The sequence below is a fragment of the Nicotiana sylvestris genome, chromosome 3 (assembly GCF_000393655.2).
Source record: "Nicotiana sylvestris chromosome 3, ASM39365v2, whole genome shotgun sequence".
Lineage (NCBI taxonomy): Eukaryota > Viridiplantae > Streptophyta > Magnoliopsida > Solanales > Solanaceae > Nicotiana > Nicotiana sylvestris.
Genome location: NC_091059.1, coordinates 30834881 through 30852851, shown reverse-complemented (window position 1 = coordinate 30852851; position 17971 = coordinate 30834881). Strand labels below are relative to the sequence as shown.

Sequence of the window (17971 nt, the reverse complement as noted above, 5' to 3'; positions counted from 1 at the left end):
ACCTTTGCCTTGTCCACCTGCAAACCATCTTTGGACACCTTGTGCCCCAAGACTATACCTTCACGTACCATGAAATGGCACTTTTCCCAGTTTAGCACCAAGTTAGTTTCTTCACACCTAGCAACTACTTTATCAAGCAGTTATCAAAAGAACATCCAAACACAGAAAAATCGTCGATGAACACTTCCACAAATCTCACAACCATGTCAGTAAAAATGGCCATCATACACCTTTGAAAAGTCGCAGGTGCATTACAAATACCAAAGGGCATTCGCTTGAACGCATACATGCCATAAAGACACGTAAAAGTGGTCTTTTCTTGGTCCTCTGGGCTATAGCAATCTGATTATACCCCAAGTAACCATCTAAGAAGCAGTAGTACTTCTGGCGAGCTAATCTATCAAGCATTTGGTCAATAAAGGGGAGGGGAAAGTGGTCCTTTTAGGTGGCATTGTTCAATTTTCTATAATCAATGCAAATTCTCCACCCGGTGACAGCTCATGTAGGTATTAAATCATTATTCTCATTAACTACTACAGTCATCCCCCCTTTCTTGGGTACACAATAGACGGGGCTTACCCATTTGCTGTCTGAGATAGAAAATACAATACCTGCATCGAGCAACTTAATCACTTCTTTTCTTACCACCTCTTTCATGATTGGATTGAGTCGGCGTTGTTGCTCTACACTGGGCTTGTGTCTGTCCTCCATAAGGATTTTGTGCATGCAGAAGGCTGGTCTAATGCCCTTAATGTCAGACATAGTCTACCCAAGTGATCGCTTGTGCTCACGTAGCACTCTCAACAGCTTTTCTTCCTACAATTTAGACAAGTCAAACGAGATAATAATAGGTAAAGTGTCAGAGTCACCCAAATAAGCATATTGCAGGTGAGGTGGAAGGGGTTTAAGTTCAAATTTTGGGGCTTCCTCAATTGACGACTTTGGAGGAGGCTCCTCTGGTCTATTCAAAGGCTCGAAGGGGTGCGTCCCTTGCAGGTACGCACAAGCTGTATCAGGGATGTGCATCATCTCCTCAACCTCCTCATCAACCCCCAAGCTATCAAGCAACATAAGTGCTTTCTCTAGAGAATCGTCTAGATATACACTCGGATAATGAATCTGCTCATTGGCCTCAACAACAGATATCATTGAGAGCTCCTCATAGTGGCGGGGAAGTTGGATTGCTCTGTAGACATTAAAAACTGCTTCCTTGTCATCTACCCTCAAAATCATCTTTCCCTCTCTCACTTTGATAATTGCATCACCAGTAGCTAAGAGAGGTCGCCCCAATATGATTGGAACCAGTTCGTCAGCCTCATAATCGAGGATAATGAAATCAACAGGGAAGATGAATTTCCCAATCTGCAGCAACACATCTTCAATCACCCCTTCAGGGTGTGCTATCGATCTGTCAGCCAGCTGTAACATCACAGTAGTGGGACTTGGAGCTCCTAGGTCCAGTTGCTTGAACAAGGACAAGGGCATTAGATTTATGCTTGCCCCCAAATCGCAAAGAGCACGACCCACATCAATATTGCCAATGCGCACAGGAATCGTGAAGCTACCAGGATCCTTAAGCTTTTGAGGGAGCTCATTTTGGACCCTTGAAGTGTACTCCTCAGTAAGTGCCACTATCTCAAATTCAGTTAATCTTCTCTTGTGAGCCATTATATCTTTTATGTATTTAGCATACTTTGGAATTTCACGAAGCACATCAACAAGTGGGATATTCAATTGAACCTGGATCAACATAGAGAGGAATTTTGTGAACATGCGATCATCATTCATTTTCTGCAATCTCTGGGGAAAAGGTGGTGGTGGTCTTGGGGCCTCCACTGGCTCTGAAATTTCAGCAGCATTCTTTGGCTCTTGAGTCACTTTAGGATCAACTCTCCCTCAGGTATGTGCTTGTCTTTATTTTGCTTTGGCACTTCCTCTAGCTCCCTCCCGTTTCTAAGTGTAACTACATTCACTTGAGGGTTATTTTTTGTATCACTGGGGAGGGCGCCTGCAGGTCTAGTGTTTTGATTTGTTGCTAACTGCCCCATTTGCCTTTCAAGATTTCTGAAGTCGGTCCTGAGTTGTTGATTGTCAATCAATAACTTCTTTAGCAGATCATTGGTACTTTCTTCCATTTGTTGGGGTGGTCTCTAAGGCTGATTGAAATTCCCTTGGGGTCTATGCTGATTCTGATTCTGCTGATTTCCACCCCATGAGAATTTGGGATGATTCCTCCAATTTGGATTGTAAGAATTCCTGTATTGTGCATGCTGATTCGGTGGACCTCTGTTCTGTTGCCCCACATAATAAATGGATTCTGGATTCACGGGGCATATATCACTCATATAACTGTCGCCACAGAGTTCGCAGCAAATAGTCATTTGTTGTACGTGTTGCATTGTCTGTGGTTGCTGCATTGTCATCCTAGTCATCTGATTTGCCAGCTTTGCAATATCGGCTCTCATGGCTGACACTTCGTCTAACTCAAGTAACCTAACTAATTTTTGCTTAACTGTCTTTCGTGAATCACCCTCACCTTGCTAGTTATTATCATTAGCAGTGAAGTTATTCAGCAAGATTTGGATTTCACTGTACGATATGGCCATGCAACTACCCCCACAAGCTGAATCAAGATTCATCTTTGAAGCATCATCTAACCCGTCTACAAAAGTGTGACCCAATACCTCGTTCGTCTGGCAATGATGAGGACAGTCTCTGAGCATCTTCTTGTACCTTTCCCATGCTTGACGCAGTGTCTCGCCAGCTCGTTGTTCAAACCCAAGAATTTGACTCCTCAATACCTTTGTTTTCTTAGTGGGGAAAAACTTGATTAAGAATTTCCTCGCCAGATCATCCCAAGTGCGGATTGAATTTGCTGGCTCTTTATTCAACCACTCCTTAGCTTCCCCAATCAGTGAAAAGGTGAAAAGTGTCAGCCTGATAGAGTCCTTGGAAACGTTGGGATAGTTGTAGGTATCCGTAATTTCCAAGAAATTCTGAATGTGCCTCTGCGGGTCTTCATGAGGTAAACCCACAAACAGCCCTGTGGATTGGATCAGTTGCACCATGTATTGTTTCAGCTCAAAGTGCCCAGTGATGTCAGGCTTCACAATAGCCTGAGTCATGTTAGCCAGACTAGGCCTTGCGGCTTCAATCACCGTGCGTTCCTTATTACCTGCCATCTCAATTGGTTGTGGTTGAACTATGATTTCCAACTCTCTTTCAATTCTGGTTCTTGCGTCCATCTCCATCCTCAATCTGTGAAGTATTCGTTCAATTTTGGGATCGAGAGGAAGGAGATTGTTTGCGCTTCTACTTCTTCGCATTCAATAGAAACTCCTGTATTAGCACAAAAAAAGTGAACTGAGAGTTAAAACTCGAATAAATAAATAATAAAAGCTCAATTCAGTCAAGTAGCTAATTTCTAAGTCCCCGGCAACGGCGCCAAAAACTTGTTGCAACCAAAAACACTCACGCAAGTGCACGTGATCGTCAAGTAATAGAGTAGTGAGTAGAGCATCGTTACCACGAAGACTTATGATTAACTGTTGACTAATTCAAACCCAATTTCTGTATCTACCCAAGAGATTGTTCACAAAAGAGAGATGTAATTATTTTACTACTTAAACTATAAAGAATTAATCTAACTAAAGCAAATAACCAAACGAATAGCAATTTCGAGTAACAAACAGTAGGAGAGGATATTCCAGGGTCACGGGCATAGTTAACAATCATGTTGTGTTCTTGGCTTAGAATGACTAATCAATTTATCTGGGTTATTGATTGACAGGGTTGATATTACTCATAAGAATCTGTCGAGTTCTTACTCGCCTATTCAAGTCAACTCAATGCCTATATGTCTATGGAATTAAGATTAACAAGAATGCATTTACAATTCCTATATTTCAACCAAGCAACGCAATTGGGTATATGTCTATCCCAATTGCTAATTCATTCCCCGAGACCCGGGTTCAAGAACTTGCTCTATTTAATTCTATATGCAATCTAAAGTTCCCACTTTCGAGTTCAACCAAAGATTCGTAGATAGTATTTCACTTTTAGCTACTCTGCAAAATAATTAAACGCAGAATTAAATAAACAACCCAATATGATAAATCTTCTTTGTTAAATTAAACTCCAAACAACAACATTCATGTTTTACTCATGACCCCAGAACAATGGGTCTTAGCCACTCATACTAGTGTTCATCCCAAATAAGTTCAATTTTATCACAAAATAGCAAAAACCAGAGAAGAAAAGAAGAACTTGATGGTCAAAACTCCTCCTTGCTTCTTGCCTCTCTATTTCTTGCACTAAACTATGAAAACTCTTGATGATTTAACCTTGGGCGAGCTTGACTTTATATAGGTTAAGTGGGTTTCTCTCCAGATTTTCAATTTTGCCCCTAAATAACGTTTTTCCGGACCGGACACGCGCGAGCTCGCGCGTTTCTTCGTGCATGATTCTGCCTCGGCCTTTCTTACGCGTGACTCCTGCGCGCCTTTGCGCGTTTCTTCGCGCACCTGGAGCTTGATTTCTTTCATTTTTTCATCTCTTCTTTGCTCGCACTCAACTCCGACGGGTTGTTCTTGCTCATAAATCATTCCAATATCCTCTTGAAAGCATCATACATGCTCCTCGTCCTGCAATGTATACATATCACAATTAAAGCCTATTTTTCATCAATTAACACTACAAGAAAGAAGGCATATCGCTACAACAAATTTTGTTGCCATATATTCAATGTTGTTACCAAAAATATCTTTGGCAACAACAAAGAAGTCGTTGCACTCTGTTGCAGTAAACACCGATGGGAAAAGTATATGCAACAACAAAAAATATTGTTGCCAAAAGGTAACTTAGCGCAACAGTATATATCGTTATCATAAGTTATTTGTCGTTGGTAAAAGGTCAATGAAGTCGTGGATTATAAAGACATGTACCAACAAAAATTATTGTTGCGACAAAATTAGTTTTTTGCCAATAATATCCGTTGTTGCTAAAGAAACTGGCGGTAAAGTTAATAATTTGTTATCAAGACTTTTAGCAACAACTATTATTGTGGTAATAATTACTTTTTTTTTTCAACATATTCTCTAGTACTACTTTGGCAACAATTTATGTGGTGTTACTAAATACACAATTCATATATTCTTTAAATTCTTACAAATACATGTAGAGATAATAAATTGTAGTTTAATTTATATATATTTATAAATAAAGCGTCTATACATAAAATTGATGCAGTGGATATACTAACTTTGAAAAGCTAAATAATCCTAAAAAGTATATCTTTACTTACAAAACAAACAAAAGTATCATATATCCAAGGTCCTTAAGTTCTATTCTAATATTAACCCAAAAAATAAATCTTTTTCCACCAGCTTGTGCACTACATGAACCGGATGTCAGGAATGCTACTCATCCTAAAAAGATAATACATATAATTAGATTTTGATAAAAAGAAGCAATAAAGTACAAACATGCAAAACGAAATAGTGGAAGCTTATTTTACTGCAACAACTTACAACAACAATAACAATATACCCAGTATAATCCCAATTTACGCAGATCTTACCCCTATCTTGTGAAGATAAAGAGGTTGTTTTCAATAGACTCTCGGCTAAGTACAACATAAGTACCACATCAATGGAAAAAAAGACAAGAAAAGACAACACCGGGAAGCCATGTAAAAGCAACACAAAAAATATCAAGATACTAAGATGACCAAAATGACTCCGTAACAGGAACCATCAACCTGAAAAGAGCTTAGTGGAAACACAACATTAACTTAAAAAGCACTCTCAGAAACATGGTTGGGAATATTAGATTAATAATGCACGACCAAGAGAAAGAAACAATCACCCACAATCTGGATTATGTGCAAAGGTAAAGTGCATCATGACTGAAAGCACTCTTGATTTAATGCTTATTTCAAACTATTTGGTATTTGGTATGGTTATCTTTTTTCCTTTTTTTTTATTTTCCACAGCTAGGCAGGAAGTTATATAATCCTGTTCACAAACAACTTTTGTATATTTCAAGTCATCCTCCCATAGGTATTAAGACCAAAAGTCTTCTTGAAACCAAATACTTAAGAAAAATCAATAATATATTTTAATGAGAAATGACTGCAACAACTTAAGAAAAATAGGCATGTAAGCAGTGTAAGATTGATTAAAATACTCCCCAAAATAAAATTGCATCAGAACATGCTAATGACTCCCAAAGATACAATACTATAGTCTGAAAAAAATTTAGATAATGATTGATTTATTCAAATAGATTCATTTGCATATACAGCCAAGAAACTTCCTTTCACAAGAACTAGAATAAGTTTACTTACCATGCTATCATCCATAAGACTTGTAGGACTTGTCTCATCCGAATCATTTAAATTAGCAATCATGTCAAAAATTGCAGTAGGAAGTCCAGTCTGTTAAACATTGTACAACTAAACTTAAATATGATAAAACTTCGAAGATGCAAATTTATAACATCAAAAATATTAGAACATGTTTCCTTTCAGTAGAACACAAAATATAGTTTCTATAGATCCAAATAAACAGACAACATGTACATAAAGCATTTTATACCTTGAATATCTAATATCTCATGTAGAAATGACAAACAGATTAGTATATGAGAACGTCCATTCTTCTAAGCTATTACCATAGGATATAAAACAAAACATAATGTGTTGGACTTAGAAATATCTTTATCATAGTATTTAAAGTAAGTCTGAAGTTTGTGAAAGTTCACATACTATAGCTGATATTCAGCTGCAGAGCTAAAGTAAATCGGCAGCAATTTGCTTCGTATACTGATAAGCTAAGATAGTTTCTCAATCATTTAAAAAAGCTATGGGTAAAATGTCTCTTTCCTACATTCATTGTATCTGTGTACCATCTTACCAACAAGCACCAGTAGACATTTAGAATAGCAAAGCCCTGCCATAGCTATTGAATTCAACTGCTACCTGGTTCCTTTTTTATTCTTAAGTAGTTTAATAAAATTATTTTTAGGATCAAAAGCAAGTAATTGAAACTTTAACGCCTTAAACAAATTAAATACCTCGGAACTTTGTATATGGGATACTAGTGCCATCATGCCCTGTTTTAATATTTTTTGATCACCCACTAGACGAGCTTCCATGATTTCTCGTTTTTTCCGCTCCTCCGCAAGTTGATTTTCCACTTCTATTAGTTTACACTCTACATTCTCTCATTTATGGCGTTCTTCTTCCACCTCTTTCTGTTGTGCTTGCAGTTGCTCTTGAGTTACATGCATAGATCTCCTACTAGCTGGCTTGACTCCCGATCCTTGACTGCGGCAATATCCTGACTTTCTCCAACAAGTTTCACAAAAGTAGCATTAATAATTGGGTCCACATCAGTATCCTCTTCCACTTCTTGAGTTTGTTTGGCCACAATTTCTGTTAGCTTATCCTACAAACAATTATACGAGCTTAAACTTGCGATATTTATTTCAATCGGCACATATTCTAGGATAAAGATAAGAGTTTCGTATATATATTAAATTCAGCAGAGGCATCATTAACCCAATGTCCTAACTTCATGTGAGTCATTTTCCAAAGTTTTTGAAGATTTGGCTCTTTGCCAGTGCTTGAATCTCTCTAGCAAAACAAATTAAATTATGTTATTACAGAAAAATGATCAAAATTGCTCAAAATAAAGACATCTTACCGAATGATAAATCCACCTATCATAGGTCGGATCTATTCCCCACCTAAGTAAATCTGTCTTAACCTCATCGCGTGATTTTCTAAGCATATTATTACATTTAATGCATGGACACTAGATTTTTACACCAACCTCAGGATTAGAAAATGCAAAGTTTAAAAAACATTCCACACCATTCAAATATTCTGGTAATGTCCTATTCTTAATAAGTAGTCAATTCTTATCCATCATATACTTACCTATAATGAAATATAAAATAAAAAATGTAAAACTATATAATTAAAATTGTAAAACTATATAATTAACTTTCTTTCGTAAGTTCACTACTACATAAAGCAGGAAGTTCACAGCCTAATGATTTACTTTGGATGTAGTTAAATATTCAAGATAATTGGAACTTAAAAGGAGTGAAGAAGAATGGTGATAGACAGATAATACCAAGAATTTAAATATGTGATATGCAACATAGAGTTGCCAGTACTAATTAGTTTTAAGAACCAATAAGTAGGTTCATTCTGTTAACTCCAAAACTAATAGAAAACATGTGAAGTCCAAGTATCACATAGTCACACTTCCATAAGCTCTAGTATTACAAGTTTTGACTTATTATCTAAAATAGAAGTTAGAGAAAGTCTCTATATTAGAAAATAGTTAAAATAAAAGCATATAATTTGAACTAATAGCCACTGAAGCAAAGGAAGATGAGTAGCATCTTGAAAAAGTAATAACAAAAAAAAGATGGCAAGTGAAAAAAAGAGAATCTGAAGTTACTAAAAATTAAACAATAGATCTGCTACTACTAAAAGAAAAGAAACTCTAGATTTTAGCTTTGATAACTAAAACTAAGGAGAATAAATAGTTTCTATTTTAAGCAAAGCATGTTTGATTAACTAAAAATTTAAATTAATTCCATTAGGCATGGTAAGTTGAGCTATTTGATGACATGTTTATGTGGGACTTCTTAAACAGACTTGATATCTCTTTGTTTTTCTGCATCCTTACAAAGACATTTTAGTTCAAGATTATGGGAAAAAGCTGATATTTCCCCAAAGTTAAAAGTTGAAGAGACATATCAGCTGTGAGTTTTCCATATCTAGTGCAAACTTTTTCTTTGAAACTCTCCAGCCTCCATGACAAGCGTTTGTAACTCTTGTCTACATCACAAACATATACAATTCTTTCTTTGAACAGGACAACCATATCAAATTCTTATTCACTTGTTATTTTTCAAGCGTAGACATACGTTTTTTGTAAAAATGTGTATTGTTTTATATCCTTGGCAAACCAATTACACTGTTCTATGGCCAATTTTTGCATTCACTTTGGTGCGCCTCTGAAGCTTTTGGATGTTTGACTCTTTTTGTGGTATTAATGGCTGCACTTGGTTTCACAATAAACTGGGGACTCCCATTTTTCCGGATGAAACAAAGAACAGATAAAGGCACCAATCTTTATCAGATTCAGAAAAAAGTAGACAATAGCCCATATTGTAAATCATCAATCCCAAATATTCTCACTCTCACACAATTAATTCCCCAAAAAAGAACGTCAAATAGCATGACCATGAAAAAAATTAAGAAAATTATATAGAAAACACTCACTATAACAACCAAGAAAAGATCAACTACATCTCATATTACAAAACAATTCAAGGAAATCCCAGTAAATAATCATTGACTAGTGATTAAGGTATCACAAATTAAGAAGAATGATACGATTAAACTAAATCAAAAGCAGAAAGTAATAGATATTGAGAAGAAACGAAATCAAAAGTGAGAACTCACCAGATTTTGGGTTGAACAAAGCGGAAGAGATCAAAAAATCGAACACACAGATGCAAGAACTTAGTTTAGATAATGAAAAGAGAAAACCTAGATGCAGGGGAAACTAAAATTGAGCGCTAAAAATTTGGGGAAAAGTAATAAAATAGGGAAATCTGTTTTGGCGCGTTTGTTTTGGCGGAAAACTAAAAGTGGTTCACTAAATTTTTGGCCACAACTCAATGGAGTTGTTGAGAAAATTTTGTGTAATAGCAACAACTAATATTTGTTATTGCCAATTATTTTTATATTTTATATTTATTATATTACTCCTAAAACAAAGTAACGAGAATCTAAAATATTTGGTAACAAGAAAAACCTTGTGGTTAAAATTTTTGTGATACAACAACAATCTAATTATGGTGTTGCCATTTATTAAACTTAGCCAACAACCATATTATTGTTGTTAAAAAGTCGTTGCTAACTTATATATATTTAAAATTTATTATATTGTTTGTTAAATATGGCAACGATATTAAAGCTTTTGCTAACAAAAAAATTTTGATGGGTAAAAATTCTATGATATAGCAACAACTAAATAAAGTTGTTGTCATTTATTGTATTTTGCAACAATATTATTGTTGTTGCAAAAAAATTGTTGCTAATTCTATACTTTCTTGTAGTGTAACCATAATATGTCATTGAAATATAATCAAGCGGAAGCATAAACAATAGCTAAATCACCTAGATTTCCCCTATTATCAATGCCAAAAGAGGAAAGTTAAGAAGGTGCACGTATATTGCTAAATGAACTAGGTCTCAACGTAGTGGAATGTTATAAATAGTGATCACACGCTGTGTGGTTGTAGGAAAATTATTAAATCAATCTGGTTCTTATTCCTAGTCATTTATAAGCTTGCAATAAATGGAAGGTGAGTCCTTTTACTAGACTTATGCGAGAATAAACATCTTTCAAAAGTCAATGCTGCTGATCAAGCTGGTTCTTATACTGATCAATCTGGTTCTTAAGCTGAAGACTACACATCGGTGGGTTTGAAGTTTGAGCTGAATTGGACATGTGATTGTCATCATCAAAAAGAGGAAATTTGTTTAACTGAGCTTAAATTGATTTTGATGATTGACAAACAGTTGTCAAAAACCAAGTCTCTTGAAGATATTTATTATGCCGATATATAGGGTTGCAGATGTGTCATGCAAATATCAAAAGAATTGTGTTAGATATTGAAAAAACCAGATTACTCGAAAACGTTGATCAAAAGCCAAACATCGATTCCCAATGCAAGTCAAATTTCTTGAAGGATTTATTTCGTTAATTGGATTAAAATTAACCGTGTTGAATTAGTTGACTTTAGCCAAAGAATTTTTTGCTCCATTGACTCTTAGTCCATCAAAGTAACTTCCACGTTAGTATTTTTCTTAAGGTTTAACTGCTGTAGATTTGCGGTACCATCTGATTAAAGTGACTTATAATTATAGTTAACTGTCAGTAGTGATCTCAATTTAGTAAGTTAATCGGCTAAATAAGTTGCTATAACCAGTTAACATACGCTAACACTGTAGAAACTATTTATTATGTGAGTGTATAATAGCTAAATCTTGTTCCTTATTATATTCTTTTTGTATGCTTGGTGTCGATTTTGGTTAGTTGTTAGTAAATACTATAAACAGTATTCTCCCAATTTGGCCCCAAAATAAATAGTGAATGTACAAAAAACATCTTTAAGCAATTGTCGGATATTTCAAGAAAATATGTAGTGTACAGTGTTCTTGCATAAAAAAAAGTTCTTCCACAGTCAGGAGCAGATGGATGTGACGACATCCTCTGTGATTACATTGCTTTCTACTTTTCCTCGTGTACTTTATTTTTAGGTCTCTTACTGATGCTTATGCTGGAATCAACTGGTAGTAAAATCTTCCAAGATTATATATGTATGAAGATTAAGCTTCGTTTCATGATAATGCTCTTGCTCTTTGGTACTAACAGTAGGATGACACTTTCTTTTAAACAAATTGATGGAAAAGAGAGACAACTATTTCATGTGAACCAGTGCAGAACGCACTAATTTCTAATTTTTATGTGCTTGATTAGGGTTTTTTTTTTGTTGGCCTTGGTAGCTTTTACATTTCCTGCTTCTTCTTTGATTAAACCTAGCATCATTTACTTGTTATTTCCTTCGTCTTAATTTATGTGATAGTCTGCTCCTAAAAGAATAGAGTAATTTTTTTCTGTAAAAAAAAAAAATAACCGGTACACAAGGTAACTCTCAAGGTCCGGGAAAGGACGCATGCCTAGAAACAATCATATGCGTGGACACTTGTTATACCACCCTTGCTGCTTGAGTTTTGGCCTTTAGCACGTAGTCCCCGACTCTGAGTGGTCGTACTTTGGTCTTCTTGTTATACTACCTTTTTGCTTGTTGTTTTTGGGCCACCATTTTTATGTGTGCCATATCTCTTTGCTCTTCGACCTCATCCAGGTCTTGTAACCTGCTTTCGTCGTTGCTTGATCCACTATTATTGGAGTACCTCAGGCTAGGCTCCCCGACCTCAACGGGTATGACTGCATCGGTGTCGTAGACCAATGAATACGACGTCTCTCCTGTGATGGTCTTTGGCGTTGTGCGGTAGGCCCATAGCACCTTCGGTAGTAGTTTTGACCATAGCCCTTTGGCGTCTTCAAGCTTTTTTTTAATATGTTCAATATTGTTTTATTGGAGGATTCCACTTGACCGTTGCCGGCAGGATAATATGGCGTGGAGAGTATCCACTTGATGTGCCATTTTTCGAAGAACTCAGTCATCTTTTTTCCGACAAACTGGGGTCCGTTGATGCAGCTGATTCCTTTGGGGATGCCGAAGAAGCATATGATGTTTTTCCAGATGAACGTGATGACTTCTTGTTCGCTTATTTGAGCGAATGCGCCTGCTTCCACCTATTTGGAAAAATAGTCAGTTAAAACCAAAAGGAAGCGTACCTCACCTCGCTTTGTTGGGAGGGGCCCTACGTTATCCATCCCCCATTTTATGAATGGCCATGGGCAGGTGACGGAGTGCAAGAGTTCCCCTACCTGGTGTATCATGGGGGCATATTTTTGGCATTGCTCACACTTCTCGACGTACTCTGCGGCCTCTTTTTTCATAGTGGGCCAGTAGTATCCTGCACTAATAAGACACCTGATGAGGGCTCAGTTACTAGTATGGGCGCCGCAGTGGCCTTCATGTACCTCTTCGAGCACTCGCCTTGTCTGATTGGGTCCAAGGCATTTGGCCAACGGGCCGCCGGATGTCCTTTTATAAAGGTCGTGGCTTATGAGACTGTATCTGGCCGCCTGTATTCGGAGCTTTTTGGCTTCTTTTTTTTTATCTTGTGGGAGTGTTCCTTCCTGTAGATATGATATGATACGATTATGCCAGTCCCAAGTTAAATTTATAGAATGTACCTCGACTTGGTCTATTGACGAGTGGAAGGGTGACCACATTCTCCTTGGTGATGTTTCTGGTTGCCGCTACCAGCTTGGCGAGACCATCTGCTTTGATGTTCAGTGCTCGGGGTATTTGGTCGAATCGACATTCGTCAAATTCTGGCAGCAGTTTGTGGATTTCGGTTTGGTACTTCTGCAACTTGTGTTCCTTAATTTGGAAAGTCCCAGTAACCTGGTTCACAACGAGTTGAGAGTCGCAGCAAAGGATGACCCGTCGAACACCATACTTGAGGGCCAATTTTAATCCTGCAATTACGGCCTCATACTCGGCCTCATTGTTAGTCATTTCAGAATATCGTACAGATTGACGAATCGCTTCTCCCATTGGGACCTCGAGCACAAGTCCCAGTCTCGATCCTGTCGCGTTGGATACACCGTCACTGTAGAGGGTCCATAGGTCGGATTGCTCAGGTGAAGTGCGAAGCGCTTCTTTCTCGAATTCAGGCAGTATTTTTGCGCTGAAATCGGCGATGAAGTCAGCGAGCACTTGCGACTTTATTGCGGTTCGCGGTTGGTATGTTATATCGTGCTCTCTCAGTTCTACGGCCCATTTGGCTAGCCAACCCGATAATTCGGGTTTATGTAGGATACTCCTGAGAGAATCACGCGGTGAGGGAAGTGGTGTCCTATCACCTGCATCATTCTCCTGATGTTGAGTATATTTGTTGTTGTCGTTGTTATTCGACATGGTAAGTTTTGATGAAAGAATTGATTAAGAAGGTAAACGATTATCAGATTCCCGGTAACGGAACCAATTTGTTTAACCAAAAATAGTAATTTCGGTCAAAGCTTTATTTTAGAAGAACTCGGGTTACTGATAATCAATATATAAAATGAATAAAAGAAATTGGCTTTGATAATAATCAGATGAACAGAAGAAAACAAAGTAAATCAGTATATTTCGGTGATATTTCGTGTCCTTACAAATGATCTATCTTCTCCTTTTATAGCTATTCTAAGTGGTACGTTTCGTTTATTCCATAATTGAGTCATTATTGACAATTAATGTCATTTAATGATATTTAATGTAACGTTACAATCAGCAATCATATTTGATTCAATACAGATTCCTTAAAGTTTCTGTATTTAATGCCCAATAGTTCGTATCTATTCCTTATTTTCTATCAGATTCATTCTCTTCCGTCATAAAGAAGTTCGAGCACCTCCCTTCCTTGCCTTTTATTTGAGTGACTGCCCATGCCTGTTGAAGCTCGTATCTCTTTGATTACTCTTCATCACTTGTTCTTCTTTAATTGGTCTACGTGTCATGACGTGTCATCTTATAATGAATTCCATATATAAACTTAATTTTTCCCAATACACCAAGTACACTCAGGGAAGAGAAACTCAGAAGCCCAATAAAGTGTGCAAAGGGAAATAAACTCGGTCGACAAGTTATTATTTGAGTTTATGAACAAGTGCATTTTACCTAGGTCTGAGCAAAGACACAAGGTGCATATTTGGATCTGGCAGCAATGGAGGTGCTGGATCAAAATAGGTTGCTGAATTTACCCTTTCTGATGATCAATCATATGGCAAGGGAAGCCGACTCAGCTAAAAAAAGCATGCATTATCTTACAGGTTTTACTTACCCAGGTGTTCACTCACTTAAAGGTCCCTTAGGGAGAAGGGAAGATAGAAACAAAGAAGGATATATTTGAGAAACAAATGCTGAAGGAGTGTGATTGTCTCCCTAAGGAGTAAGTTCAAGAAAATCGACTGATAACTCAATTGCTCGATCGATGAACTGAAAATTGCCAATAAAGAGAAAGAGAGGCTAAAAGATGAGATTGCCTCATTAAAAGAGGAGAATGGGTAGTTGAAGGAAAGGTTGTCACCACCTTTATGAGGTGGTACTAAAAAAATGGTCTAAGTTTTCGTGAAGCTACTACTAGTGCCAGAGCCAGTTTTTCAAGGTAGGGGTACCTTGTTTCACTGTCAATTAAGGTTTTGCTGATATAGTAAATTGGAGATTGCATACCTTAGCTTTCTCAGACTAGAACCGCACTTACCGCGACCTCAGATACGACTAGGTAGACTAGGAGGCACTCGCCTGGGTCTGCTTTGGCGAGTAAGGGTGGCGAAGACAAGTACGTTTTTAGTTTTCTCAGGGCATCGATGCACTCTGCATTCCACTGGAGCCCATTGTATTTCCTTAATACATTAAAGAATTTATGGCACCTATCTGATGACCGTGAGATGAACTTCGACATGGCTGCTATTCGTCCCGTCAATTTTTGTACCTGCTTTTTGCTGGTCAGTGTTTCGGGTATTCCTTCGATGGCCTTAATCTACTCTGAGTTGACCTCGATGCCTTTTTGTGACACTAGGAAACCAAGGAACTTTCTCGAGCTTACGCCAAAAGCACATTTTTCGAGATTTAGTTTCATGTCGTACCGTCTCAATATGTCGAAGGCTTCCTTCAGATGTCTGATATGATCTACTTTCCTCTTCGACTTAACCAGCATATCGTCGATGTATACTTTCATTGTTTTACCAAGCTGGTTTTTGAATATTTTGGTGACCAATCTCTGATATGTCGCCCCCGCAATTTTTAGTCCGAACGGCATCACTTTGTAGCAATATGTTCCCTGGTGATGAGTGATGAAAGTGGTTTTCTCCTGGTCTTTTTCTTCCATGAGGATCTAGTTATAACCCGAATATGCATCCAACAAGCTTAGTAACTCATGTCTTGTTGTTGCATCGATGAGCTGGTCGATATGTGGCAATGGAAAAGAATCTTTCGGACATGCCTTGTTCATGCCCATGAAATGTACAAACATTCACCATTTTCTGTTTTCTTTTTCTCCATGACCACATTGGCGACCCAATAAGGATATTTCAATTCCCGGACAGAGCCATTTGCGAGTAGCTTATCGACATCTTTGTTGACGGCTTCGTTGATTGCAGTATTGAACTTCCTTCTCATTTGCCGTACTGGAGAATATAAGGGATCGATGTTTAACTTGTGGGTGGCGATATCTTTTGGAATGCCTGGCATCTCTGCATGGGAGAAGGAAAACAGATCGGCATGGCCAGTCAAGAACTTATGAAACTTCCCTGGTTCTGAGAGGTTGTGCCCGATGTAAGCCTTTTTATGTTGTGTTGCCATCTAGTAGGACGTGATCAATATTTTCTATCATTTATTAGGATGCCTCTACGATGCCGGGGTCCTTGATAACGTCTGTCTACACGTTAGGTTTGGGTCCCGACATCACTGATTGTTATGCTTCCGCATTTGCTCCTTTGAGTTGTTGGGTGTGTACGCATTCTTGGGCAGTGCGATAGAATTCTTGTGTGGTGCGTTGCAACCCTCGAATGCTGAATATTCCCCATGGGGTAGGAAACTTGATCACTTGATAGAGACTAGAAGGGATCGCACGCATGGCGTGTATCTACTGGTTCCCTATGATGGTGTTGTAAGTCGTTTCCTGGTTCATGACGTGAAATGTTGTTTCTAGGGTGACTCCTCTAGCTAGGACGGGTAGCACTATTTCCCTCGAAGTGCGGTTAACTGCATTATTAAAACTTGTAAGCGTTATACAACGCATTATTATTTTATCTTCAAGTCTCATCAGTATGAGAACTTGAGGATGGATAATACACGCGCCGCTACCATCATCTACATTTATTCTTTTTACATCAGTATCTGGAATACGTAAAGTGATAACAATAGCATCATAGTGAGGGAAAGACAAACCATCAGCATCTGACTTATCGAAAATGATACTGTCTTCGAGAACATCATACCATTCGTGAGTGATTGATCGTTTGAGCTTATGTGTGGTGGTGAACTTGACATTATTGATCATTGTGTTGTCGCCCCCCGCCGATGATCATCTGTATGGTGCGAGCGGGAGAGGGAAATTTTGGAGGTCTTTGGGATTGTTCGCATCCGCGGGCGAAGTTAGTCCGTCCTCGATCACTCAGCAGCTCCTTCATCCGTTGTCGGTTGAATCCTTTTTGGTTAAATCAATTAAAGAAGATAAAAAGGGTTAATCTCAGCCAAGTATAATAAACTCTGTCACACCTCCTTTTTCGCCCGCGCCGCCGCAAAGGGGCGCGGAAGGGAGTTTTTTTCCAATTAAGGGACAATCGAAACGGGATTTATTTATTTATTTCAGAGTCGTCACTTGGGAAATTTATGGTGTACCAAGTCACCGGTTGAATCTCGAATCGAGGAAAAGAATGACTTTGTTTAACAGTCTGCGCACCAGAAATCCGGATAAGGAATTCTGTTAACCCGGGAGAAGGTGTTAGGCATTCCCGAGTTCTGTGGTTCTAGCACAGTCGCTCAACTGTCATATTAGGCTTGATTATCTGATTTTATACAATTATGAACCTACGTGCAAATTTTAACTGTTTACCGCTTTGTTATTATTTAATCAAAGAATTGCAACATCGTGAGAATGCATCTCGAATTGCGCCACATAAATGTACCCACAATTTTTGATACGTTCCAACTTCGTTGAGATTTGGATTTTGGTCACATAAATGTGCACCCGAGTTTAGAAAAATAACATTATTAAATACGCGCCTAAAGACTAACGCGTTGTTATTTTGAGAAAAAGCCATAAAGTTCGCTATGCGGCCTGTCTCGAAATCTAAGCATTCGAAATAACTATCCGTTGAGGGCCCCGCAATTTGTGTATTCTTGTTTGTCGAGGCTCGTCTCATTCATTATTTTTAAAAGGAATTTTCAACGTCATGGACATGCATCTCAAACCACGTCACAATCAATGTACCCGTGATTAGCGACACATTTCGACTCCGTTGAGATTTGGATTTGGGTCACATAAATGTGCACCGAATTTAAGGAGGTAAATTATTAAAGTACGCGCCTAAAGAGACTAACGCGCGGTTGTTTTGGGAAAAGGCCGCGAAGTTCTCTAAGCAGCCGATCCCGAGTTCTAAGTAATTAATACGTACATTTGTGAGGGTCCCGCTATCTGTTCGTTTTGCTAGGCTCATCTCATCTCATTTATTTTAAAAGGACAATCTTAAAG

The 17971-nt window shown here is 37.9% G+C and overlaps 3 protein-coding genes and 1 long non-coding RNA gene across 5 annotated transcripts; all 4 read right to left on the bottom strand.

The window, feature by feature from the left end:
- Window positions 1-816: 816 nt before the first annotated feature.
- Window positions 817-1788, bottom strand: LOC138887188 (uncharacterized). Its single transcript, XM_070168908.1, has one exon. The coding sequence runs from the start codon at window positions 1786-1788 to the stop codon at window positions 817-819; it is 972 nt and encodes a 323-aa protein (XP_070025009.1).
- Window positions 1789-5182: 3394 nt separating this feature from the next.
- On the bottom strand, window positions 5183-9653 carry LOC104220740 (uncharacterized). Of its 2 annotated transcripts, none has more exons than XR_709576.2 (4): window positions 9488-9653; window positions 7075-7636; window positions 6347-6436; window positions 5183-5426 (listed from the first exon to the last, which is right to left on the bottom strand). It is a non-coding gene; the product is annotated as an uncharacterized lncRNA (long non-coding RNA). The 2 variants fall into 2 exon arrangements; XR_709577.2 differs by having other exon boundaries at window positions 7075-7448.
- Window positions 9654-10442: 789 nt separating this feature from the next.
- Window positions 10443-13653, bottom strand: LOC138887187 (uncharacterized). Its single transcript, XM_070168907.1, has 2 exons — window positions 12924-13653; window positions 10443-10528 (listed from the first exon to the last, which is right to left on the bottom strand). The coding sequence occupies exons 1-2, from the start codon at window positions 13651-13653 to the stop codon at window positions 10443-10445; spliced, it is 816 nt and encodes a 271-aa protein (XP_070025008.1).
- A 2707-nt stretch (window positions 13654-16360) lies between these two features.
- LOC138887186 (uncharacterized) lies at window positions 16361-16777 on the bottom strand. Its single transcript, XM_070168906.1, has one exon. The coding sequence runs from the start codon at window positions 16775-16777 to the stop codon at window positions 16361-16363; it is 417 nt and encodes a 138-aa protein (XP_070025007.1).
- Window positions 16778-17971: the final 1194 nt, after the last annotated feature.

Excerpts from the sequence above, each read along its gene's own strand:
- LOC138887186 (XM_070168906.1), bottom strand. The coding sequence starts at position 16,777 with ATGATCAATAATGTCAAGTTCACCACCACACATAAGCTCAAACGATCA.
- LOC138887187 (XM_070168907.1), bottom strand. The coding sequence starts at position 13,653 with ATGTCGAATAACAACGACAACAACAAATATACTCAACATCAGGAGAAT. Across the intron at positions 10,529-12,923 it reads CGTCAATAGACCAAGTCGAG|CTCAAACTTCAAACCCACCG; the intron begins GTACATTCTATA and ends TGTCCAATTCAG.
- LOC138887188 (XM_070168908.1), bottom strand. The coding sequence starts at position 1,788 with ATGAATGATGATCGCATGTTCACAAAATTCCTCTCTATGTTGATCCAG.